The following is a 26,743-nucleotide window of genomic DNA, read 5'->3' on the forward strand; positions in this document are numbered from 1 at the left end:
ACTGTCATCTCATACAAAAGGATTTGAATAATCTGGCAGTATATTACACGAAGAATCGCATATGTATAAATGGCAGCAAATGCCAAAAAATAACATTCACGAGGCAAAAATGTCCGATTAAATTTACGTACAAGATAGGTGACTCCTTAATAAAAGAAGTAAAGTCAGTTCGGGATCTTGGTGTTACACTGGACTCTAAATTAACTATGTCTGAACACATTGAAATTATAACTAATGGAGCTCTTAAACGACTCGGATTTATCAAACGTACATGTAGTTCTTTTACAAATATAACATGCATAAAAACTCTGTACTCAACATACGTAAGGAGTATCCTTGATTATGCATCATGTATTTGGTCACCTCACTTGCAGTACATATAAACAAAATTGAGTCTATACAGAAGTAGTTTGTCAGATTCTTGTGCTTCAAGGATTACTCTCATTTCGACACCTATTACGATGTCTGTGTACGCTTTGGAATGGAACCTCTGTTTATACGGCGGAAAAAAAGCGATATACTGTTACTCCATATGTTATGGAATAACCTTATAGACTGTTCGGAATTATTAGAATCTATATATCAAGCGTACCAGACTACAGAACCCGTCACACTTCCTTGTTTCACGTCCCCCAAGTAACTACAAATTATGCCCAGAACAATATTTTAAAACGTATAACATGCTTATATAATACCGAGTACGCAGGTACTGACATTTTTGCGACGTCTAAGCAACGCTTTTTACACGAAATCTCAATACTTAAAACACACGAAAATAAAATTGTATAACATAAACACGAAAACACTGAATCAGCTACACCCTCACTCACCTACACTATACACACACACACACACACACCTCTTAAATAATATTATAATTAACGTATGTAATAATATTAGCATTAAATAACAGATGTATACCTATTAAAGTTTTGTAACTATTATTCTTAATCCTAAATTGGCATATTTGTAAAATTATTTGTAAGTCTATTGTAATGGTATATAAAGCTGTTGGATTATTAGTAAATAAATAAATAAATAAATAAATCTAATCAAGCGACAGCATGATAAGTAAGATTATACATAACCTACTATACTTCCCATTTTATTTTATTTATTAGGGTAAACAAACACTTAAACATTAGATCTTACTAACTAAAGTACATTATAAGGTGATACTTAATGTGCCACCAGTATCATTAACCACAGATTAATTATAAAAGGTAAATATTACAAGGTTGAAATGTAATAGATACAAAAATATAGAATGGAAAAAGTGCAACAAACTATAAATTATTAAACAATGTACTATTTGATTTTTAAACATTCCAATTGACGTGCACAAAATATCAATATGATTAAAATTTACATTATAAACTTCACCAGGGGAGGGTAAGCCGCTTCGTAACGTAACGCGTTACGGCGCCAGTCTGTCTGGCTTCTCTTTCTCTCACGCATACGGTAGCGGTGTGCAGGCTCCTCCTCCCTTTCTAACCAATAGTTATCGATATAGGATTAAATTATGATACTAATAATGTACATATTTGCAACTAAGAATAAAATTTATTTTATAATCAATAAAATATATTATTAATAAATAATACCTTTCCTTACATTATCATACATAAAATTTCAGTAAAAACCTAAGCATTTCTTAAGTTTCAATAATAAATCATTCAAAAGTTCAACTTGCTTAGTTTAAGTTATATTATTTGTCGGGCGTCCTTAGACGCTAATTTTTTTTAAAGAGGAGGACAGACGAGTATGCAAGCTTACCTGATTTAAGTAATCGACATCCATCCACTGATAGTCGGAATGAAATCTAAGGTTGTAGAGTGGGGTGCAATGGAAAGTAGGAATCTTATCAATTAGGTCTTCAGAACAATCTTAATTCGGCAGAAACACTGACTTTTACCACTGGACTGTCGGCTGTCAAAGTGCTTTTGTGCCTGTTTGATATTCGCCATTTTGGCGCTGTTGGCCATGTAGCGAGAGTCTGCGGTACTAAAACTAGTGATGACAACTTAGTGGATAACAAAGATGTTGGGAAACTATTTACAAAAAAGGGGTACTTTATTACGTTGATTCTTGAAGTATAAATAACACGGAAAACGAACGAAATTTATTCTTAATGCAAAAATACTTCAGAGTATTGTACGTTCCTTCGCAGCCATTTGTCAAAATTAGTTCTCTGGACTTTCGCGAGTGGCGCTTTAAATAGGCACAATAAATTTGCTGTCAAACATATGGATACCTGTCCAGTGATATTTACCTATTTATACAGGTCAGTAGGTAGAAATAATACAATGGAGTGACGTCTCTGCGCAACGTCATGCCCATGACGTATCCAGCTATTTTTAGTATAAAAACTATGACTACGTATGGCTGTATCAGTTTTGACGACCTCAATCAAATCGCACTGTCAATCGTAGATCAAAAGTTGCAATTTCGCATACCCAAACAAACACCCATTGACGACCCATACAGCCGAATGGTTAGTGACCCTGACTACTTAAGCTAGAGGTCCCGGGTTCGAATCCCGGTAGGTGCAATCATTTATATTATGATGAATATGAATGTTTGTTTCCGAGTCTTGGATGTTTATACGTATTTATGTGATTATATTGTATTAAATATATCGTTGTCTTGTTCCCATAGTACAGGCTATGCCTGGTTTGGGGCAAGATAATTTGTGTAAGTGTATCAACAATATTATTATTATTATTATTAAAAACTTCACATTACTATTCTATTACTTCTAAACTGACTTAAAATTGGTGACCAGCCTTACTCCCATAAAATAGTGGATATCCGTAGTTTTCTTTCTATGGAAGAGAATGAAAAATCGAGCGTTGCCGGCTTTGTTTTATATTTTTAATTTATTTATTATATTTTTAAGCTTATGATGATGTGTTATGTAGCATGCTCAGGCAGCGCAGCAGGGCGGTTTGTGTGCGCTTGCGCAGCGCTGCAAGAGCTGGGCGGAGCCGGCGCACGCGCTGAAGCCGTCGGTTGTTTGCAGCAGTTGCAGATGTTTGCGCCGCACCACGTCAGCCTACCCTCCTTGGTGCCACCGCTCTGTGTGAGTATACCCTTAGGGCTATATTTCATCAGGACCATGGGAGCGCAACCAGTTCCGCTACTGGTGTCCGTAAGCTACCAACATCATACAGACCAGAGCCGCTACACCACACTGGAACGGTATCAAAATGTAAATGCAAAATGATATGATTGTCATTTGGCGGCCGAGTGAGACACCATACACCTCTATACTAATTACTGGTGGCTCGACCAGCTTGGCGGCGTGACCAACGTGGCAGCGCAACCAGTAACATTCTATGCACGCGTCCGAGGTGTTCGCGCCACCATAAATTGTCAGTGTTTCAATGAAGCGGAGTATCAGGATAGCCTCTTACCCTCTTGTATAAAAAAAGTGGTATCTCAGCAATATTAAGCCACTTGCTCGTTAAGAGCTGCACATCTTTAATAGACCTTTTAAATTGATTACTTACTTGATTTGTGATTAATCGGCTAAAAGAAGCGACATGGGTAACTATAATTAATAATAGTCTAAATTGAAAAAAGTCTTTAAATAAAACGGTACCTTACAGAATAAGAGCGCTTCTGCACTACGTCCGATCCGTACCCGTGAAAACACGCTCCGAAGTAGTCGTAACCATTTCTATGATAGTTTACGAACTAGATCCGGCATCCGTCATCCAATTTCTTTCCGTCAACTGTTAATCTCTGTTCCGGAGAAGATTATTGACAAACCGAAGTAGATATAATATTATTTGTATGAACGCTCGCGCACTGCATTTGATTCAAATCCAAATTACAGGAATGTGTAGTGTTGATCTACCTTCATAAGTACTTATAAGTAAACAATAATAAATTTTGTCTAATTAAGAACTGAGTTGTACTTACCTTATTGTGACATCAAGTATTTCATCTGGCGGTATACTTTGTCTAATTTTTGTGTCTTGTCGACAAAATATTATCTGTTATCTGATATAAAATAAAATCGAAAGTAGACACACTCATCGTTAGTAATTATAAAATTTCCTGTCGTACTGATGTAACACTGCGTGGTTGTTGTAATAAGCTCCTTTTAAACGTAGGTCCACCAAGAGATAATTCTGGGTGCACCCAGATTTATTTACTTCTGCGCCTTCGTACGTACAATAGCATTAGCCAGAAGTTGACGCCGATTGAAAGGTTTTATGATCAACGACGTGAATGCTCTGGTGGCGGCTTTGCTCAATTTGCCGTATGCCAAAAAGTGGCCCCTGAATTGCTTGGAATTGGATGAGAGATCGGATTAGTTCGTAAGCAATATCCGTATTCGGTACGAGATTTCTGTATTTTCACGGGTGCGGATCGGCTCTAATACATTTTCCTTTTCTCAAAAGTTATGAAACTCCATAAATGTAATTTTTTTATATTTTTAAGCATTAAGTTTCCAGCTGCTCAAATATAAACAGCAATTTTTAAATATATAGCGCGACCTGTCGTCACCCGACCTGTGCGTTCGTCGCGCGTCGCTGTGCTTCCTGCGACAATTGACGCAGAAGGCTGCGAAGGAGGTGTGCACGTACGCGCTACAGGCCAAGGATCATGTGCCGCATAAATCTTACTGTGGTATGATATCTGTTACTCATCTAACAGGAATGTTAAGATTAATAAATAAGATCATTAATATTCAAGATTTTGTTTAATAAAATTGGTTGTCTGTCAGTTTACGGACTTTGTAAATTTTCATCGCAATGACTATTAGTATGCTTTGCTTTATTTATGTTTCTCCATTTTTAAAATATCGGGCGGACCGGTGAGGTAGGTTACAAAAAAGTACGCGCGTGCGTCACTGTTCACTGGTGAGTCCTTACTGGTAAGCCTCTTTGTAGAGGCCGCCGCACGTACTTACGATGTCGATACCTACACGGGGAGTGAGACAGACCTGCTATTGCTTTGGGACTTAGGACACACGCCTCTATCATTATTTAAAAAGAAAATGGCGTTAGGGAAAATAGCGCCTCCATTTGTAAATTCCTATATTTTATCTCATACGCATAACCACTTAACTACTTGTGAAATATTTTTATCTATAACCATGCTTTAAATCCTCTATTAAAGATCCTAAAACAGTAAGCTTATTGCCAACATTAAAACACCCAATGTATAACCATTGCATCATCTAAACGAGTGTTGTAATGAAATTCAGTACAACATTACAACACTCGTTGGGATGATGTAATGGTTACTAGGACTGGCTTTGAGAGGCTCTGAGCTACAGGATTCATTATATTATGGCTGTAGATAAAGTCTTGTATGCACCTGTTGATAATTAGGTTTTAAAACATCCCTCATTACACAACAGTTGCATAAATAACTATTGCGGTGTTGCTTATATTGTTCGTGTTATTTTTTTACAGTGTACAAGACCTAGCCGACTCTGATTTCTTCTTTATATCTGCAGGTGTAGCGATATCGGAGACGGGATTGCCTGGAGCGTTGTTTGCGTACCTCGACTTGGAACGTGACGCAACTGCGGCTTCGTACGCGCGCGACACATTGACATGCTGCTTGTTAGCCGCAGCTAACACCACTGTACGCGAATGGCTTGCATTGGCCAAACGTGTACTCACCGTCCGACTGGGTACCACATCCAAATAATACTGGATATCAACTGTCAACCTCAAATTGATGACTGAAGCAACGTTTTAACAGCTGTCATATTCTATCTAGACGTATTAATGATCTAAGACTGGATATTTAATACCACTTATTCGATACAATATGCGAGTAAAGCGACGAAATATTTTTTTTAAGTTATACTTCTTTTTATTTTTACGATGCGAGCGCACACCGTCACGAAAATTCGACACCCTGACCTTAGTTGGTCAACTAGACAATTTGTATCATACTTCAGCTACCAAGCTTCTTGTAACTTATATGAATTAAATAAATTTCAATTTACATACAAGTTTTAAATTCTAAAAAAAAATATTTTTCTCTAATTGTATAAAAATATTGCAATGATATTTAATTACACGTTGTTTGACTAAATTATGCGGTGTAATAATATTTAAATTGGTTGTATTTATTATTTAAATATTGTTTTTTCAAAAAAAAAACTAAAATAGCAAGAAGAATAACTTCGTGCGTGCGTACGTAAGTACAAACACATTTACGTAAGCGTAATTTGTTTTATTGTTTCATATAAAATCATTATTTCGTTAAGTATCCTGATGGAGATCGCCTCGAAGGTGTTGTATAGTTCTACATTAAAAAAAACGTTTTACTACTACATAAACTTTGCTTATGAAATAAGTCTTAGATAATCTATACACCTAGATAGTCTCTGACAGCTGTGAACACGTCGATCAATTTTTGGATATGTTTTGGACATTAACTTTCCAGCTACAATTTCTTTTAACACCATTTACAGAAGACAGCAATAGTCCCGACAATGATTTAGAGGGAGACGGAGAAGACGATGATGCGGAGTTCCACGCCGAGAGTGAGCAGGATACACATCCTGCGCTGCAGCCCAGGTGGCCTACCAGGGTTAGTTGTGCAAACTAAATTAAACGTTGGCATATATTTATTTTAATAGGCCTTTATTTAAGGCCTTACGAGGAAGCTGATGGTCGCTTAGAGGGGAATGGATAGGGTTATTCTCGGAGTTTCCCTGCGAGATCGGATCAGAAATGAGGAGATCTGTAGAAGATACAAAGTTACCGACATAGCCCAGATGGTTGTGAAATTGAAGTGGCAGTGGGCAGGGTACATAGCTCGGCGGACAGATAGTCGTTGGGGCAGTAAAGTCCTGGAATGGCGAACACGTACCGGAAGACGTAGTGTCGGTAGGCCCCTCACACAATGGACCGATGATCTGGTGAAGATTGGTGTGATGAGGGTAGCGCAGGACCGATCGTCATGGCGTTCTTTGTTAGAGGTCTTTGTTCAGCAGTGTACGTTTTTCAACAGAAAAGAAACTATTATTCTTTTAATCGACAATCGTGTTTCAAATTTTATAGAGATAGACAACTCATATAGCCTAGTGGTTAGTGACTCTGACTATATATGTCCCAGGCACGAATCCCGGTAGGTGAAAACTTCATGAATACCAATGTTTCTTTCCGAGTCACAAAAATTTGTATATGTATGTTTATTGTATATAAGAAACTAGTACTCCTGGTTTTATATTTATGGAACGTTTTTGCGTGGTATGATGAGTCATCCAGCCCTACTGGATCGAATAGGTCTGTGGGTACCGGATGGACGCGCTACAAGGCGAAGGCAACAGTAGCTGCTCGTAATTCCGCGAGCGAGAACCAATCTTATGCGAGATACGCCTTTACAGTCGCATTACGAAATTTAAACGAACTTTCACATAGGATTGACTTGTTTGCTTACTCACTGAACGAGTTTAAAGTTAGGGTAGTTGGTGTATGTTCTACTAATAATAATTATCTAGTATAGCAGGTATAGATTGCTTGTAGTAGCTCTAAAATGTATGTTTATATTAATTTAAGTTATGGCTCTACGGCAATAGGTCACTCTGTAAGGATAGGGGCTTTATTGGTTAATAAATAAAAAAAATCGTTATGGGCACCCATAGTACGGGCTATGATTAATATGCCGAATATAATACAATATGTGTGCATTGTGTCAATTATAATAGAGATACTAAAATATTTATTAATTGTACAATTAATTAATTCCTTATTTAAATGTTATAAATTATAGACCCCACACTAAGTCAATCTGTATCGCTTTCTAAAATTTGTTAGCTTTGATAGAAACACTGTGAGATTGAGACTGATTATTATTACAAATAATCACACGAATTAAATTACTTTTATTACGATATTATAAAATATATGTTCATCAGTGTTTTTCATCAGTTGTATCAGAATTTAAAAGGCTTTTAATTATGCAGATATAATACACACTTAAGCCCCCGAGTCACGGTTGAGTTACAGGAAGCTTTATATGCGAAATAAATAATTAAATAAAAAAATATATATTTCATCATTCTAAAATTTAAACGAAGTATCTTGTTGTTACTTTTCAGGTGTTCGCTATGGAGTGTATACAGAAAATAATGTCGGCCTGTGAAGCGACTTGCGAGCCGGCGCATTTCGACCTTGTGAAGGCTAAGGAGAAATTACAGAAGGATCCAAATGGTCAGAATATTTTTTGTTAAGCAAATTTTACTTCTAAGATAGACTGTTTTTTACTTTAGAGCTATATTGCACCGAGACACCATGGTGGTGCAAACAGTCGCGCCACCGTGGTGTCCATAACCTACGACAACGGCGCCTATTTCTGCCGTGGGCCAGTAATGTGTAAAGATTACTGTGTTTCGGTCTGAAGGGCGCCGTAGCTAGTGAAATTACTGGGCAAATGAGACTTAACATCTTATGTCTCAAGGTGACGAGCGCAATTGTAGGGCCGCTCACAATTTTTGGGTTTTTCAAGAATCCTTAGCGGCACTGCATTGTAATGGGCAGGGCCTATCAATTACCATCAGCTGAACCTCCTGCTCGTCTCGTCCCTTATTTTAATTAAAAAAAAACATATATACTGGTGTTTTATAGAGAAAGCCACCGCTGTCAAGCTGTGATTCTGAAATACATATATATTGATATCTAAAATAGGATCATATGTATCGTCAAAAATATGGACTCCAAGATTGTGGACTCTGCAAACTCCACTACAGGTATTCATCCCGTCTGTCAGCCATTTTGAAATAGTTCTAAAGCCGTAATTCATAATTATTTATTTGCATCAAATTATGGTAAATAAATAGGTGTAACAAATGGTTTTATGTGTGGTCCATATTCAGCGCTTAGTAAAATTTTATAAGTCAATAAAAAAACAATACTTTTTATTAAATTAAAACGCGTGTTTAACTAATATTAAGATTTCAAAGAGTAGATAATATCTACGTTGTATTACTTACTACTAAAAGCCATTTGTAAATGGCTTTTAGTAGTAAGCTTAATATACCTCTATGAATATAAATTGCAGTGGAATTCGGAACTATGTGGCTAACTATTCGGCAAAGCTGCCATTCAATAATTCATTGCAGATTAAAAAAACACCCCATCTTAATCTTAGGCCTCAGAGATTGCAGAGTGTTTAGATTCCGTAATAGTGCAGATGAAACCCCGTTACTTATTCTCTCTGAATGTATTCCTTTAATGCGTAAACGTAGCATCTCTCTGGGAAGTCCAATTCTTCAACCACTTGAGATACGTCAAATTACTGCAAAAGATATAATAAGATTAGAAGAGATATAGTTAACAGTAGCTATCACAATATATCACATTGGTCGCAGTGAAACTGGGCTGCACTGAACTGTACCAAAGCCACTTTACAAGCCATATCCATAAGTCACCAACGCCGGAGATATTAATTACCGTCGCTGAATCTTATCGGTTCCATGTTTTTTTATAATTGGGTTGTAGGAATCCTGTATTTTATTCTTCAGCTGACTATCTATCCCTGCATCTATCGGAGCTGGTGCGCATGGCATTCGTGGGTGCCACTGGCGAGTCGGACGCTCTGAGGCTCAGTGGACTGCGCACGCTTCAGACCATCATACAGATGTACGCACGCGCTCCCGAGCCCGACTTTCCGGGACATTTGTTGCTGGAGCAGTATCAGGCGCAGGTGAGTTGCGTTGGTGATATTGAAATATTGATCCCATGATATTAATCCTTGTTAAAATTGTTTGAAAATTAATGTTCATTATTATGTGATAAATATACTTATCCAAATGTTGTGAGTTTTGAGTGTAAATTCCCCTAAGATTTGTCTTTGATTAATTCGACACGTGTTTCGCCTCTACACGAGGCATCCGCAGAAGATGTTGTCTGAATTGAATGACCCGGAAATCACTCTTTGATACTCTCGTCGCATGAGTTGGTGCGGTGTGATTGGTTGGTTGTTGTGACGTATTACCCCTGGAAGTGATACGTATCAGTGGTGAAGAGACCAAATTTATTTGTTCATTCAACAATGTTATTTTCGTGTTTTTTTATTCAATACATTTTTATAGATATGTGTAAATTGCACTAAAAATATTCGGATCAGCTTTTCTTAAAACATCTCTAAGTAAGAAACATGTTAAACTGTTCTATTTTTAGTCTACGAGTACAAATAATAATTTACGTATTTTCGTTAAATAATAGATTTTTTTAAGTTGAAAACGTTTTCTATATTTTATATATTGAAAAACTAATTTTGCTGCTTTATAGCGCCCACGTGGGCGACGTCGCGTACACCAGCTAACTTATAAATTATATTAATATAATATAAACAAATAAAATAATTAATCTAAATAAAACATAATTTACAGGAAATGCTTTCGAATTAATTTTACAAAGTCATTCATTTCCTGAGGTGTGAGTATGCCAACTATTATTTGGCAACTTACTATTTCGAAAAGCCGTTTTAAAACGTTCTTTAATGTACGCAACGCAAGAAGTTTTTGCTTTTGATGTCCGGTAGATATTTCGGATTCTTACATGATGCGGCTATGAAGCGCCGATAAAGCTTTATTAGCTCGAACACTCTCCAGAAAATTTGGAAGTTGCCGAGAAAGCGCATATAGTTGTACAAGTGGCAGTGCCAAAACATAAAACTTAATGAATTTATAGTGTATCTGATACAGATAGACTACTCCAGGACGGTACCAGGCTATGCAGCCCTAGAGAATCTGTCCCTGGGCGTCCACAATTAGGGCCTGTACCTAATAGTGGTTGCCCAGGCTGCACCGCGTATTCTGGAGGGGGTAAACCTGCGCTACTCCCACCTTAATGGCCGGCAACGCATTTCTTGACACACCTGTTGTTGCGGATGTCCATGGGCGGTTGCCTCACCTCTCCCCATCCCGTGAGCCTCTTGCCCGTTTGCCCCCTCTCATATATAAAAAAAAAAGATAGAAATGTAAAGTCAAACATAAGACAACAAGAGAAAGAAGCAGAATTACAAATACCTTGAAGCATGCCCTGTAATTAAAATGGCAATTAACAGGACAGTTTCTCGCCTGAATGACAATAGATGGACACTTACAGTTACTAAATGGCTATGTCCGAAGGGAAAAAGGAGAGTTGGTTGACCTCAGAAACTCTGGGTCGATGACTGATCAGGCTGGCAAGGAATGGAGGACACGTCAAGAGTTAAGACAGAGAAGATTGGAATGGCTGGATATATATACCCAAGAAAGGGATTCATACCTAGAAAAATAAAATGACTTACTAATTATATCAACAAAGTTTATTTAAATATTTATTTTAATTTGTTTAAATGTTATGGTATGGAATTCAATAAAGCTATTGTCAAACAAACAGCGAACCGAAAGCGTGGCGAAGCGATTTCATTTTGTTATGTATAGTACCGTTTGAATCTAGTCACAAAGAAAAGCGAAGGATCCAACTCGGATGGGCAGCATTCGGGAAGCTCCGTATAATGTTCTCGTCCCAAATACCACAGTGTCTGATGACGAAGGTTTTCAACCAGTGTGTGTTGCCAGTGATGACTTACGAGAGTTTCCCTGCGAGATCGAATCAGAAATGAGGAGATCCGAAGGAGAATCAAAGTCACCGACATTATTCCGAAACTGAAGTGGCAGTGGGCAGGTCACATAGTTCGACGGATGGCGACCACGTAACGGCAGATGCAGTGTTGGTAGGCCCCCCACAAGATTGACCGACGATCTGGTCAAGATCGCCGGAATACGTTGGATGAGTGCAGCGCAGGACCGATGGTCGCGGAAGTCTTTGGGGGAGCAATCAGTAGTGGACAATGATGATGATGAGAAAAGCGAAAGCAAACCGAATACGTGGCGAACCATAGGCGCGCTACGCGAGGCGTGAGCGAGATAGTTGTATTAGCTGGCTTTTATACAAAACGTCAAACAGAGAGCGAATACCAGACGCGAAACAAGAGCGAAGCGCGACGGTTGTGATTATTTTTCCTGTTAGCTGTGTTTAGTTTGTTTTAAGTTTGACGTCTCAGCTTCGTTCGCGTTCTGCCATGCTTTCAGTTCGGTTCGCATTTATGTTAGACAATACCTTTAAGGGTTTTTTATTATTATTAAAGTGTATCTGTATGTCAGGTGGGGGCCGCAGTTCGTCCCGCGTTTGCGGGCGACACGGCGTCGCACGTAACTGCGGCGGCGTGCGACCTGTGCTCCGCGTGGATCGGCTGCGGCGTGGCGAGAGACATCAACGATCTACGAAGGTGAAAAAGTACTTGTATTATCATCCATTTCACCGATCACATTTTTTAATAAAATCATTTTTTGCCATTTACTTTAAATACAATTTGGGATTTGCAGCAATAATTTTTTTTGGTAGAGGACAAACGAGCAAACATACGTGTCACCTGATGGTATCTGATCACAGAAATGAGACGGCCAATGAGACTTAACATTTTACGTCTCAAGGTGACGGGCGCTACAAGTGCCACTCAGAATTTTTGGGTTTTTTCAAGAATCATGAGCGTCACTGCATTGAAATATGCAGTTCAATTCAATTGAATTCAATTCAATTTTCTTTACTGCGAATTTGGGTAATGTACAGGTGTTGAACATATACGAAAATACATGAGCAGCCAAACTCTGCTTAACTACAGCATGCAACAAAAAAGGAATTTAATAAACTATTATGAAATGGTCATAATCCTATCAGCTAAAATGTTTAATGTTCATTATTATTATAATTACTATATGTCAAAAATCTAAATAATTCAAAAAAAAACCAATATGTATAACAGTTAAAAAGGAGGATGGCGAGAATGGACCCACATAATTTAAAAATTAAGGAAGCATCGTAAATGTACAAGTTTATATTAATTATAAACTTAAGTTTATAAGATGTTTATACAAAAATTATTGAGGTGCTAAGATATGGGAGTCAAAGGAAATAAATTATTATAATTTATTAAAAATAAGTCATCTTGCACTAACAGAACGTTGTAATTATTTATATGAATGTTCCGACACCATCAAACTATCTATAGGTACCTACTCAAATCAGTAATTCAACCGTAATTCAAAATAACTATTAAATAATTAATCAATCTTTATAAGATTCGATTTCGACCTGCTTGAAAAAAGAACGAATTGTGAATCCTCAATGATTAGCTGCTGGCCAACCTTCCTTATATAATATATTATACTAGCTGACCCGACAGACGTTGTTCTGTTTATAATAAAAAAAAAAACTCTTGCGGGTAGAATTTCGTAAAATCCGTTCTTAGCTGACCTCTGCTCGGTGAAAAGAATATTCCTATCAAATTTCAAGTCTTTAGCTCTAATGGTTTCTGAGATATCGTGATGAGTGACTATATACATGGAAATCTCATATATATTATGTAGATTATCTTGTAACAGACAGTAATTAGGCATAGAAATAAGATACAAATTATTGATTGAACAATAGATATCGAGTAATAATTTTAGGTTATATTTTACTTTTACATGCTCTTGTAAATCTGCAACAAAAAGTAGAGATTTATACAAAGATAAGAACTCGATGTTCAAATGTCAATTATGCGGATTGTTTGTCAATAATTGAAAATGAATAGCGATAATATAAACTATCTATCTATATATATAAAAATGAATTGCTGTTCGTTAGTCTCGCTAAAACTCGAGAACGGTCTTGAATTATTTGTGGAAGTCCAGAGAAGGTTTAAAAGGTGAATAAATAGGAAAATGCTGCTAAATTAAATAAAAACAACAAATTTGTTTTTCCTTTGATGTGTCCATACATAATTTCTATGAGAGAATTTATTGACGCACGGTTTGACAGTTCTGCTGTGAAACAATTTCATTACGACAGAAGGATGCATATTTTACGAAGTATTGTTTGATGTTATGATATATTATTGACAAATTCATATAAAAACATTATTTTATTTATTATATACAGAACAACGCCTGTCGGGTCAGCTAGTCTGAAATATTTTTAAGCGTAAGCTAGTGACTAAATTTGAGTTGATGCTATCTGACTATACTAATAACGTAGGCAACAATGACTTTCGATACATATAGACAAACCATGTCATATAACAAAGCCGAAATATGGAACACGCCACAAATTACACCATAAGAAGCATCGACTGCTACATCTATACATTGCCGCATTTACTCCAGTTGCTTAAAATATTCTTGGTCAATAAGCAACAATGTAAACCATTTATTCAGTTCAGATTTGATTCGGACAGTCACATTTGACACATGACTAAGGAGAGAAATGTGCTTTAAGCACGCTTTTACCGTTCCGCTAACAGACTGCTACGATATGATATAATAATAATATTGAGACACTCTTACACGAATTATCTTGCCCCAAACTAGGCATAGCCTGTACTATGGGTGCAAGACAACGATATATTTAATACAATATACTTACTTAAACATATATAAATACAAAATAAACATCCATGACTCGGAAACAAACATTCATATTCATCATATGGTTGCACCTACCGGGATTCGAACCCGGGACCTTTATAGCTCAGTAGGCTGGGCCACTAACCACTGGGCTATAGGGGTCGTCAATATATCCTTTTATAAACAAATGAAGCATAGTTTAAAAAGGTCGGGACAAATATTTGATCTCAGTCTCTTTATTACACAAATATAGAAAGAATAAATTTCAATATTCGTTAAATTTAATTTAATGATTTCAATCGTGATTTCAGGGTTCATCAATTGCTTGTTTCAAGTTTGGACAAATTGAATAAAAAGGGTAACACTACGTTGATCTACAATGAAAGTATGGCAACACTGGAAAAATTGTCCATTTTGAAAGCTTGGGCAGAGGTAATTGTAATTATGTAACTTTCTTCTTAGCTGTTCTTCTCAGGTCTGAGGCATACCATTTCGAATGGGTGGTAATGTAATTAACGTTCAATAAGTGATTTTGGCAGTGGGCAGGACACATAGTTCAACGGACAGATGGCTGTTGGCGCAGTAAAGTCCTCGAATAGCGACGGCGAGCGGAAGACGTAGACTTGGTAGGCCCTCCACAAGATGGACCGACAATCTGGTCAAGATCGCCGGAGTACGTTGGATGAGGGCAGCGCAGGACCGATCGTCGTGGAAATCTTTGGGAGAGGCCTTTGTTCAGCAGTGGACGTCTTCCGTCTGATGTTGATGAAGTGATTTTGATAAAAAATTTTGAATTTGAAAATTTTTATTATGAATTCTTAATATCAGCGACAGCGCTTAGGTTATTTAAGAAATGTTTTTATTTTACGAAACATTATTAAAACGAAAACTCGCAGAGTTTCTTGCGCCGCGTCTGTTTTTCGCGCAGTTTTTTTCTGAGGCAAATCTTCTTCTTATTTGAAATTCAATAAGCTCTGCTTACCCTTAACTTGTCTTCAATTCCTAAAGGAGAAGAAATCAGAGGAATTACTACTATATGTCACGATATTACAATTAAAATTCGAATATTTTTATTCAAAATACCATTTAAAATCACTTAGTGAATTTCAACTTAAGAAGAACAGGCGTAAGAAACACAGCAGCCTGTTTTCTAAATTTCGCTACATATATTTAATATCGTACCATAACTGTATGTACATAAGTAACTGATGGCGTTCTCTCTATTCCCAGTCTGTCATTAAGAAAGCCATTTATGTTTTATGTGACCTTTATCTATACCCATGCTTTAAATCATTAAAACACCCAATGTCCCGATAACCATTACATCATCCAAACGAGTGTTGTAATGAAATTCAGTACAACATTACAACACTCGTTTGGATGATGTAATGGTTACTACGACTGGCTTTTTTAATGTGAGCAGTAAGCTAACTGTTTCAGAATCTTTTGTAGAAGATTCATATTATGGGCGTAGATAAAGTCTTGTGTGCAACTATAGATAATTAGGTATTAAAACACTCATGTAATACTATTATCACCCACATTCGTGTTTTAATACCCTTTATTACACAACAGTTGCATATGTAACTATTACCACACAAACGTTTTTTAATAATTCTTTTGAATTTTGTAACACATTAGTATTGTACAATCCATGGATTTATCCAACAATCCCAAACAATAAAGGCTAAATATTAATCTCATTTCAGATATACATCGTTGCAATGGTGAGCAATGATAGTGCGCCGGGCAGCTATGTGAAACAGCTCGATACCAAACCGATCAACAACAAGGCAGAACTGGCGCGATGGAAGCAACAAGTGTCACAGAGTAACAACGACGTCGAAACAGACTCGGACGATTACGGCGACTTCGAGTCGAAGGGCGAGAGTCTGCTGAAACTTGTGAACCCTGAGTTGGTGAGCCTCAGTGAGAACTGGCTCGCTGCTTTGAGGGACCACGCCCTGCTTAGCTTGCCACCTGGTAAGACTTCCGATTGTTGGTGTCTGGTTCATAAATAAAATTTGAAAACAAAATTGTATGAACGATGCGGGGCTCGAACCCACGACTTCTGGCGTTCCGTGCCAGTGCTCTCCCAACTGAGCTAACCGTTCGAGTGACGTATCGTCATAAAATCTTGTATGCTTTGTTCAACTCTCAGGTTGTGGCTTCATCTATAGGATCTACTTGACAGTTCATAATCTGCTCAACCCCAATATTTGCATATCAGGAAATTGACTTCAGATGTCGTCTCTTGTAAATCTACACAATTTGTTATGTTTTTAAAGTGATAACCCTCACTTCTAGGATTAATACACAAATAAAATTTGAAAACAAAATTTTATGAACTCATGTTAATAAATCTATACTAATATTATAAAGCTGCAGTGTTTGTTTGTTTGTTTGTTTGTTTGTTTGTTTGTTTGTTTGTTTGTTTGTTTGAATGCGCTAATCTCTGGTACTACTGGTCCGTCTTTCAGTGTTGGGTAGTCCATTTATCGAGGAAGGCTATAGGCTATGTTTTTTTTTTCAAAATTAGGGATCCGTAATAAAATTGCTATTTTGTAACACAAGGTGTAAAATCGAAAACCTATTTTTGCGTGCGCTGCAAAAACTATTGACAATAGAACAAAATGATGTACAGGCTATAATATAGGCAATATTTTATTACTTATAAAACTATCGCGTGAATTATACTTTATATGGCAAAACAACGTTTGCCGGGTCAGCTAGTTTAAAATATATACTTAATATTATGTATCTCCGTCATGATGAAATAATGCTTGAAAAAATAGGACAATGGGTCAGTTTCATCAATCAAAATTAAATTATGAAATTATGTTACTTATTGTGCTTCATCATAAGAAATACGTTTCCATTACTCATTAGTTAAAAAAACATAAGAATAATTTATATTTTCAAAATTTTAATTAAAATTTTTATAATCTGTATGTCACGTGACCTAAAACGCTGACCACCATTTTGTGACGTCACTATAGAAGAAAAAATTTGTTTTTAGCAAAAACACAAAAATCAATAAGAATCGCGATGCAGGTTTGACGTTTCTTTGTTTATGTTATTAAGACGTCAGGATCATGAAGGCTCCCTTTTGACTATCTAACTACGCTACTATTTTTTTTTAATTTAAAACAATTTTTCTTAGCATAAATTGGAAATATTTTAGCTGTCGAATCCTTACGATAATTTTAGAGTATCTTTATATATATAATTCTTCTGTACGTGTGTTGACAGTGAACTCCTCCTAAACGGCTGGACCGATTTGAATGAAATTTTCTGTGCAAGCTCAAGTGCATTCGAGGATGGTTTAGTTTGAACTACTTGAACAATTGAATTACTTCCTAAATGGCTGGAGCGATTTTGATGATTTTTGGAGTGTTCCAGTGAGTTTGAGATTGGTTTAGATTCTCAATACAGTCGACATATAATTCTATTACGTGTGTTTACGTATTTTATGTATGATTTTTCAAATTTAACACGTGTACAGGACAACGTCTGTCGGGTCCGCTAGTATTTTATAAAATCGAAGAATAGCCTATTATTGAATGAATTGTTATCAAATTAGTTGTTGAAGTCAAGTGGTCTAAGTAATGTATACGTTACAGAGTTTGCGTCGCAGCTGCCGCACGGGGGTGGGGCGTTCTATTGTGCGGAGAGTGCGGAAGCCTCGCGTGCGCATTACGCGACCGCATGGCCCGCCATATTGTACGCCGCCGCACTGCGATACAACGAGCGCCAAGGTGAGGCTCCTTTGCACAGGATGCCGGCTAGATTATGGGTGCCACAGCGGCGCCTATTTCTGCCGTGAAGCAGTAATGTGTAAGCATTATTGTGTTTCGGCCTGAAGGGCGCCGTAGCTAGTGAAATTACTGGGCAAATGTGACTTCACATCTTATGTCTCAAGTAGACGAGCACATTTATAGTGCCGCTCAGAGTTTTTGGGGTTTTTCAAGAATCCTGAGCGGCACTGCATTGTAATGGGCAGGGTGTATCAATAACCATCAGCTGAACGTCCTGCTCGTCTGGTCCCTTATTGTCAAAAATAAATTAAGATGTGGATAAACCAAATGGGTAACCAAACCAACCAACTCTTGTACACAAAACAGAACAATTATAGGGTCACACGTTGTCATGCTATCGAGACCATTTTCGATAGAACGCCTAGAGTTATTAAGCTGATATGAATTTGATTTTATTTAATACTTCTGTCATGAATAAGTTACGGTGTGCAAAATAAGCATCACTAGGATACTATCTATATATATAAAAGAGATTTCCACTCATCACGAAATCTCAGAAATCACAAAGCCTACAAACTTGGAATTTGGAAGGTAGGTTCTTTCTAGAACGTAGGTGTCGGTTAAGAAACGGATTTGAGAATATCCTCCCCTTAGAGGGTGAGGGGGGGGGGGGGGTCGAAGGTTGTATGGAAGTCCTATGTTTTTGAAGTTAGAGACGTGAAAATCGACATTTAGATTGTTAGCTGTAAATAATGAAAATACCTTTAAATAAACCGTACTGAAGCAACAGGACGAGCGCGAGGGGTGAAAGGGGAACGGGATGGGACGTTCCAGCGAGGTCCAGAGATAAAGTGGCTGTTTAGTATATATACAAGTGTATACAGTCGAACCTGGATAAGCGAGAGTTCAAGGGAGCACAATCTCATTCTCGCTTATAGAGGTTTCTCACTAACCCGAGTTTCTCGCTAATGCAGGTATATAGGTAGCGTTTCTCTCTTAAAGAGGTACGCAGCAATAACAACTCACATTCGACATATAAGTACTTTATAAGAGTAGGTATTAAGATGCTTACGAAAACAAAACTAAAATTCATGCACTATATAATTTTATTTTATTTAGAACTTATTTACACTTAAAAAAATCCGTCAATTTCGTTTGGGTTTCTGTTTCTGTTTACAACTTTCCTTCGCAATCGATTAACTATAACTGTAAGTAAGTCCCAAGGTACACAGGCACACGTGTCCATTCGAAAAGAATGCGAGAAAACAATACAAAAACAATGGTTGAAAGTTCCACTAAAGTTAAGAATGAGTCATAAAATAGCAGATAATAAATTTGTTTTGTCATTTGTTACTGTACGTGTGTATCTTTTATGTATGTATGTATTTTTATTGTAGCTATAGTTCCTCCTAAACAATATAAAGAAATAAAGCTCGACTGTCGCTTATAGAGGTATAGATAAGCAACAGTCTCACTTACGGAGGTCCATGAGGGAAAAACGACTCTCTCTTACAGAGGTTTCTGTTTCTCGCTAATATAGGTTTTGGGAGCTTAAAATGACGGGTCCTGGCTATTACTCTCACTTATAGTTTTCTCACTTATCCAGTTCTCGCTTATCCAGGTTCGACTGTATCTGTAGTATGTGGTACATATTATATTATATTTTACAGAAAGCACTGTAGAAGCCACCGCTGACAATGAGACGGATAACAAGACTTCGAAAACGGAAAATAGCAATTGTGAGTTCTACGAGCCAGCCGATGAAAGGTTCCATTTATTGTTCGGTAAGTTGTTAACAATACTGTCACGAGAGTGGGTCTGGGATTCCCCGGAAACACCGCACAAGGAAGCTCATTCCACAGCTTTGTAGTACGTGGAAGAAAGCTACTTGAAAACCGCACTGTGGAGGACCGCCACACATCCAGATGGTGGGGATGATATGCTAACTTGTGGCATGTCGTGCGAAGGTGGAACTCGGCGGCAGGAATCAGGTGAAACAGCTCTTTGGAACACTCCCCGTCATAAATGCGACACAAAATGAAGCGACGTTTGTAAGCAACGCCACGTCATCCAGCCGTTCACAGAGTACTGGGTCCCACAATTCGAGCTGCTCTACGTTGCACGCGGTCAAATGGATCGAGTTGATACTGGAGTGAGTGCGAACCTGCGCTTTGTAGAGCGCTAGAATGTGCGCCGGCTTGAAGTATTTCCGTGCTCTATAAACGAAGCCAATTTGGCTTTCCCCTCCGGATGGCTACGGAATTGCTCGAGATTTCGAGACCCAGTATTCCGATACTAGGCGAGGTTTTAAGGGAAGTGTTGTCGAAGAGCGGTGATACGACAAATGGAGCTTTTTTCGTGGTGAACGCGCTAAATTGAGTCTTCTGGGGGTTGGACCTTGTCCAATTTACCCCATTCCGCGACCTTCTCAAGAGAAGACTCGATCAAAGACAAGTTTCTCCCGGCACTGGTCGACGATTTCCCGAGAGAGACCTGCATGGCCCGTGTATACGGCATCACCAGTGCTGTCGTCTGCATAGCAATGTGTGAGATGTCCAACATATCATTGATATGCAGAAGAAACAGCGTGGGAGATAGTACTCAGCCTTGGGGCACTTACGGGCAACAAAGGAGCCCGTTGAGTTTCTTACGCCCGTTCTTCTCAGGTTTGAGGCATTAATTTCCGAATGGGAAGTAGTTTTTAACTTTCAATAAGTGATTTCATATTCTATTTTAAATGAAAATTTTTGAATTTAAATATAAAATGTATTTTCAGGCATATGCATGGAGGCGCTCTGTGCCCAACGCGATATGAGCGAGGAAAATACCATCTCCGTGCTGCTGTCGCTGCTGGCATTGCTGGATGAGCCCCAGAACAGAGACAGGCTTATCAAAGACAGGTACACAATAGCAACATTCGGTCTTATTCATAATGACTTATCGGAGGTTTATCGGAGGAAATATCGCTGATACACGAAATATTTAAACAACTTGTTTTTTTTGAAGTGATAAATAAGTTATTATAAGTTATAATTAATTTACAAATTACATTTGTAAACAAAATTTATGAATGACAACCGAACCCGTAACCTCTCGGGTTCCGTCCGCCACTTCCACTGCGCCAACCGTTGGAGTTGGAAAATCCCTCAGTAAAAACTGTATGAAACGTGCAATGATTGATAGATTGACAGATGACGGCTATAATCTTGTAAAAAACGGAGATAGTTGAAATCCACTACGTTTTAAGCAAGCGTTCGTTTTCTTCGAAAGTATAGGTCGTCACCATATTGTAATTATGCCTAGTTCAAATTTATGTCAAAATTTACTGCACGTTTCATAATAAACAAAATTTCATTATTTACTCAGGCAGACCCGCCTCTTACACTGTATTTTACATCCTTTTTGACGGATATTGACGACGACGATCTTTTATTTTTAATCGAAACTCCATACCTAAAGTGGGAGACGTCAAAAATTAGAATTAGTGTGCACGAAAACAGTAGAGAAAGAGTAAAGTGAGAGTGAGATTTAAAAGATGGCAATTTTTTTCATAATTTGTTTGTGAATGTGTTTACTTTTCCAAGTTGGAGTTTGAGTTTGAGCAGAAAATTAAGATGATAATACTGGTTGAGCTTACTTGACGTCGTGTGTGAATCGCTCGCTCTGTCGGTAGTTCGACTCGAACCACTGACCTCTACTATATACCACTCGACTGGCGGCTGTCAAAGTGCTTTTGTGCCTGTTTCATATTCGCCATTTTGGCGCTGTTGGCCATAGCGAGAGTTTGGGGTACTAAAACTAGTGATGACAACCTCAGCAAACATCGATAGATGGTGGGAAACTATTTACAAAAAAATTGTGTACTTTATTACGTTGATTCTTGAAGTATAAATAACACGGAAAACGAACGAAATTAATTCAAAATGCAACAATAGTTCAGAGTATTGTACGTTCCTTCGCAGCCTGGTTTTTTTTTCTTCCTGTGTTTCGGTCTGAAGGGCGCCGTAGCTAGTGAAATTACTGGGCAAATGAGACTTAACATCTATATATCTATATTTTATCTCAAGGTGACGAGCGCAATTGTAGTGCTGCTCAGAATTTTTGGGTTTTTCGTGAATCCTAAGCGGCACTGCATTTTAATGGGCATGGCGTATCAATTACCATCAGCTGAATGTTCTTCTCTTCTCGTCGCTTCTTATCATAAATAAACCATTTGTATTATACGTCAAAATCAGTTTTCTGGACGCTCGCGAGTGGCGCTTCAAATAGGCACAAAAAATTTGCTGTCAAACATATGGAACAGCCTGTCCAGTGGTATTTATACAGATCGGTGACATGAACACACACAAACATCGTCATATATTTGTTATAACCGCGACCGCCGGTAGCTTGACCGCTACTTTTGCCGCACCTACGTTTTGTACGTGAACAATGCATATATTTTGCTGTTTGTTTAATATTTCTTTACTTGACTTGATTCAACGTCTACAAGCACTTAGAAAAGGACATTGTGTGCGATCGTACTACTGTTATATTGTGTGGTGTCGATCGCTTACACTGTACTGATGGCATACTTTGATGGCAGATTAGACACTGTACAATAATAACAGGAATTTGTCCTTTCAATCGTAGTTTTTTTATGACAATAGGGCGAGTAGGACGTTCAGGTGATGGTAATTGATATACACTGCCCATTAGAATGCAGTGCCGTTTAGGATTATTGAAAAAATTTTTAGCGGCACTACATTTGGACTCGTTGTCACTTTGAGACATACGATGTTAAAAAGCATTTGCTCAATAATTTCACTAACTATGGCACCCTTCCTAATTTTGTTTTGAAACAATAATGTTTACACATTACTGCTTCACGGCAGACCGTATCGACGGCTAACATAAAGTACAAACTCTTATACACACATTTTCTAGAGCGCTGGGCATTGAGGTGTGCCAAGCTCTACATCGGTGTGCGCTCACCCGAGGCCGGGTGGAATGTCTGCTGCTTTGCGCCGATGTTTTGAGCAGAATCGTCTGTGCTGCCAAGGAGAAGCTTAATCTTCAGATGCAGCAGAAGATCAAGGGTATTGATTACTATTTTATTTAGAAAGAAGTGCCAACCACATCCGTTGTTATTACCATGATCTGAGTGTTAGCACATAAATAAATTGGTGAAGTACGTGGCGAACTCGCACATAAATGTCTCGAACAAGAAAAAGATCGTATAAGATATAATTCTACTGTTCGTGAATTCAAATTCAAATATTTTTATTCAAAATAGGATTTAAAATCACTTATTGAACGTCTGTGAAATCTACCATCGATTCAAAAGAGACTGCCTCAGACCTGAGAAGAATGGGCGCAAGAAACTCAGCGGGCTTTTTTTTTTAATATAAAATATGGATTACAATGTAATATCGTACAATAAACATTTATAATTAAAGAGCCTGAGGGTGTTCGCTTTATTCCCAGTCCGTGGTGTCTTAACAATTCTTTTATTATTATTGACAGAGAACTCCTACTAAACAGCTGGACTCTTTTGAATGAAAATTTCTGTGTTTGTTCAAGTGGATTTCAGGATTCGAGGATGGTTTAAATTCACAATTGCACTACCTCCTAAATGGCTGGACCGATTTTGATGTGTTACAGTGAATTTGAGATTGGTTTAGATTCTACTACGTATGTTAGTTATTGCCTCCTAACGTCTGGACCGATTTTTCTAATTTAACACGTGTGTGACAACGTCTGTCGGGCCCGCTAGTATATAATACCAACGCAATTCGTCGTTTAATGTCTTACATACATATATCTATGTACAGTCTACTAAGTTGAACGCTACACATTTGTAAAAACCAGTATTGTGGCCAGTATTAAATCATCTATTAAATAAACAACACGTCTTCTCATTCACAACACTTACTTTTGTAGAGAAAACATAACACTTTTAATTTGCATGGCGGCCATTTTGAAATTTGCCATCTTGATTTGTTACAGCTAGCTACTTCTACTTCTCTTCTCTACTTCTATGTTAGCTGTCTATTGCTTTTTATAAGACCACTTGCAGATAGGTCGGAGGAGTATTAATAAAAAATTCCCATTATGTAGACAACTTACGTTACGGAACGTGCCATCCTTAAGATGTAATCTCTATTAGTCAATGTAGCCCTATTCTCGTAACAAAACGAGAATAGAATCGATGCGATCTTGTGTCAAAAAGTTGAATTTCGTATTCTTGTAACACAAATTGATGGCTCAATTCCGATTGTAAATAAAGTTGTGTTCCGATTTAAGGAAATCGTATTGTATTTTATTTACTTTATTGTAATGGGAAAACTTACTAAATACAGTAATAGATTGGAAAATATTTACATAGAAGGCTATTAACAAGTTTTCGCACATATTTACTAGCTAATTACAAAATAAATGATTACTAGATTAATGTATACAAATCGAAGATAAAAAAATCTAATCTAGCGACATGGTAAGTAAGATTTGTTAGTTTGTATAAGAATATTAATCTAATCATGTATTGTATCATGCGTATTCTCGTAATTAAATCAATTGTTGGGAGATGCGTATTCAGTAAAATTTTGACATTTGGTTGAGTTGATAAAGCTTTATTTAATATAGAATTGATAAGCCATTTAATATTAGTGGACATATTATAGATTCGGTACAACAATTATATAACTTATCCAATATATAGATAAATTATCCAACATTGAATTATAAAAGTGTGTTTGCTCATGTACGCACGCAATAAATTGATCTTCTTTGGCGAAATAAAACAAAAATCCTTAAAAAAAATTATTGCCCATGCAATTTTATGTTTGTAGAAGAATCAAAGTTGTAAAAAAGAAGGTATTAAATACAACCAATGAAAATATTGTTGTATCGCATGATTTGGTTAAATAGCGTGTAATTAAATATCATTATTTTAATTTTATACAATTGGATATAATTTTTTTTTTAAAACTAGTATATATTTAATTGAAATTATGTATTGAAATTTATTTAATTCTCGTCTATTGGTTGTGGTTCAGTAGCCATATAAGTTACAAGAGGTTTGGTAGCTGGAGTATGATAGTTAAATTAGCGTTAACTAACGTGCAAGTTCATTGCAAAAATTCATTCTGATAATTTTTTCCTAACGTGCCTAAAGAAGTATAACATCAAATATATTTAATTGTTTCATCACGAGATTGTATTACAGAACTTGCGCCCGATGAGCCAGCGGATGGAATACCGCAGTCCGTACTAGAAGTTGTCCACACGCTGGGCGAGGGTGGGCCAACGGGTGATCTCGCGCCGGGAAAGTCGCTCGTATTCGCCTGTTTGGAAGTGTGCGTCTGTCTGTTAGTGCGGCGGCTGCCTTCGTTGAGTCCGCTGAAGCAAGAGGGCAGAGTGGGGGTGATTGGAGTGCGTAAGGGGCTGGGGGTTCATGGTGACACGCTGGTGGTGAAGAGCTTGATGTGCATGTCAGAGCTGACCTCGCTAACAAGTCCGCAAGGTATGTGGGAGGCTCCTTTGCACAGGATGCCGGCTAGATTATGGGTACCACAACGGCGCCTATTTCTGCCGTGAAGCAGTTATGTGTAAGTAATACTGTGTTTCGTTCTGAAGGGCGCCGTAGCTAGTGAAATTACTTGGCAAATGAGACTTAACATCTTATGTATCAAGGTGAAGAGCGCAGTTGTAGTACCGCTCAGAATTTTTGGGGTTTTTCAAGAAACCTGAGCGGCGCTGCATTGTTATGAGCAGGGCGTATCAATCACCATCAGCTGAACGTCCTGCTCGTCTGGTCCCTTAGTGTCAAAAATAAATTCAGATGTGGATAACCCAAATGGGTTTCATACCTCTTGTACACAAAACAGAACAATTATAGGGTCACACGTTGTCATGCTACGTTCTGATAGTCTCATCCCTTATTTTCATAAAAAAATGTTTTAACCTTATATAATTTATACGTCTATACTAAGGCCAACGAGACAAGATAAAGATTATAAACAAACGGACCGTTACTTAGTTACATTATACTGAGTTATATTATCATAAATACGGCTGATTCGGACTCTTCCGACGAATCATCTTTGTATTATATGGATGACAGCGATTAAAATAATGAAACCATCATTTGTATATAATTTATTAAAACAAAATTTTAACACAAAAACAACCGACTTCAAAAACACTATTCAAAAACAATAGATATAAATATGCACTAAAAAGTATAAAAATAATTGCGACTTTTATACAATCTAATTATTTTATTTTATTCTAGTTACGATTATTGTTATTTATGGATTATGTGTCCTTCCGCCGCTGCCCCGCTCTCCTCTCTCCCCTCCTCTCGCGCGTGCGTCTCAAGCACAACTCACCTATGCATGTTAGTTACATACCTATCTAGGCTAACACCGACTCCAAAAATAACGATAATCGTTGTCAAATTTCAATGGGAACACACGGGAAGCACCAGCTTTCATATAAAAAAAGAATTATTAACATCTGTGCACCCAGTTGAAAGTTCTGAGGTAACTAACATAAAAAAACATACCGATGAATTGAGAACCTCCTC

At 37.5% G+C, this 26,743-nt stretch overlaps 1 protein-coding gene across 1 annotated transcript in view; it reads left to right on the forward strand.

The window, feature by feature from the left end:
- Window positions 1–26,743, forward strand: part of LOC126975467 (HEAT repeat-containing protein 5B) — an 80,635-nt gene that overhangs the window by 40,720 nt on the left and 13,172 nt on the right. Inside the window, exons 21-34 of the mRNA XM_050823390.1 lie at window positions 2,922–3,082; window positions 4,503–4,641; window positions 5,477–5,656; window positions 6,449–6,567; window positions 8,081–8,192; window positions 9,503–9,684; window positions 12,134–12,258; window positions 14,728–14,848; window positions 16,126–16,399; window positions 18,040–18,174; window positions 19,845–19,958; window positions 20,951–21,074; window positions 23,101–23,252; window positions 25,382–25,678. Coding sequence (XP_050679347.1) covers window positions 2,922–3,082; window positions 4,503–4,641; window positions 5,477–5,656; window positions 6,449–6,567; window positions 8,081–8,192; window positions 9,503–9,684; window positions 12,134–12,258; window positions 14,728–14,848; window positions 16,126–16,399; window positions 18,040–18,174; window positions 19,845–19,958; window positions 20,951–21,074; window positions 23,101–23,252; window positions 25,382–25,678 — 2,235 coding nt within the window. The remainder of the gene's footprint in view (window positions 1–2,921; window positions 3,083–4,502; window positions 4,642–5,476; window positions 5,657–6,448; window positions 6,568–8,080; window positions 8,193–9,502; window positions 9,685–12,133; window positions 12,259–14,727; window positions 14,849–16,125; window positions 16,400–18,039; window positions 18,175–19,844; window positions 19,959–20,950; window positions 21,075–23,100; window positions 23,253–25,381; window positions 25,679–26,743) is intronic.

The sequence above is a fragment of the Leptidea sinapis genome, chromosome 2 (assembly GCF_905404315.1).
Source record: "Leptidea sinapis chromosome 2, ilLepSina1.1, whole genome shotgun sequence".
Classification (NCBI taxonomy): domain Eukaryota; kingdom Metazoa; phylum Arthropoda; class Insecta; order Lepidoptera; family Pieridae; genus Leptidea; species Leptidea sinapis.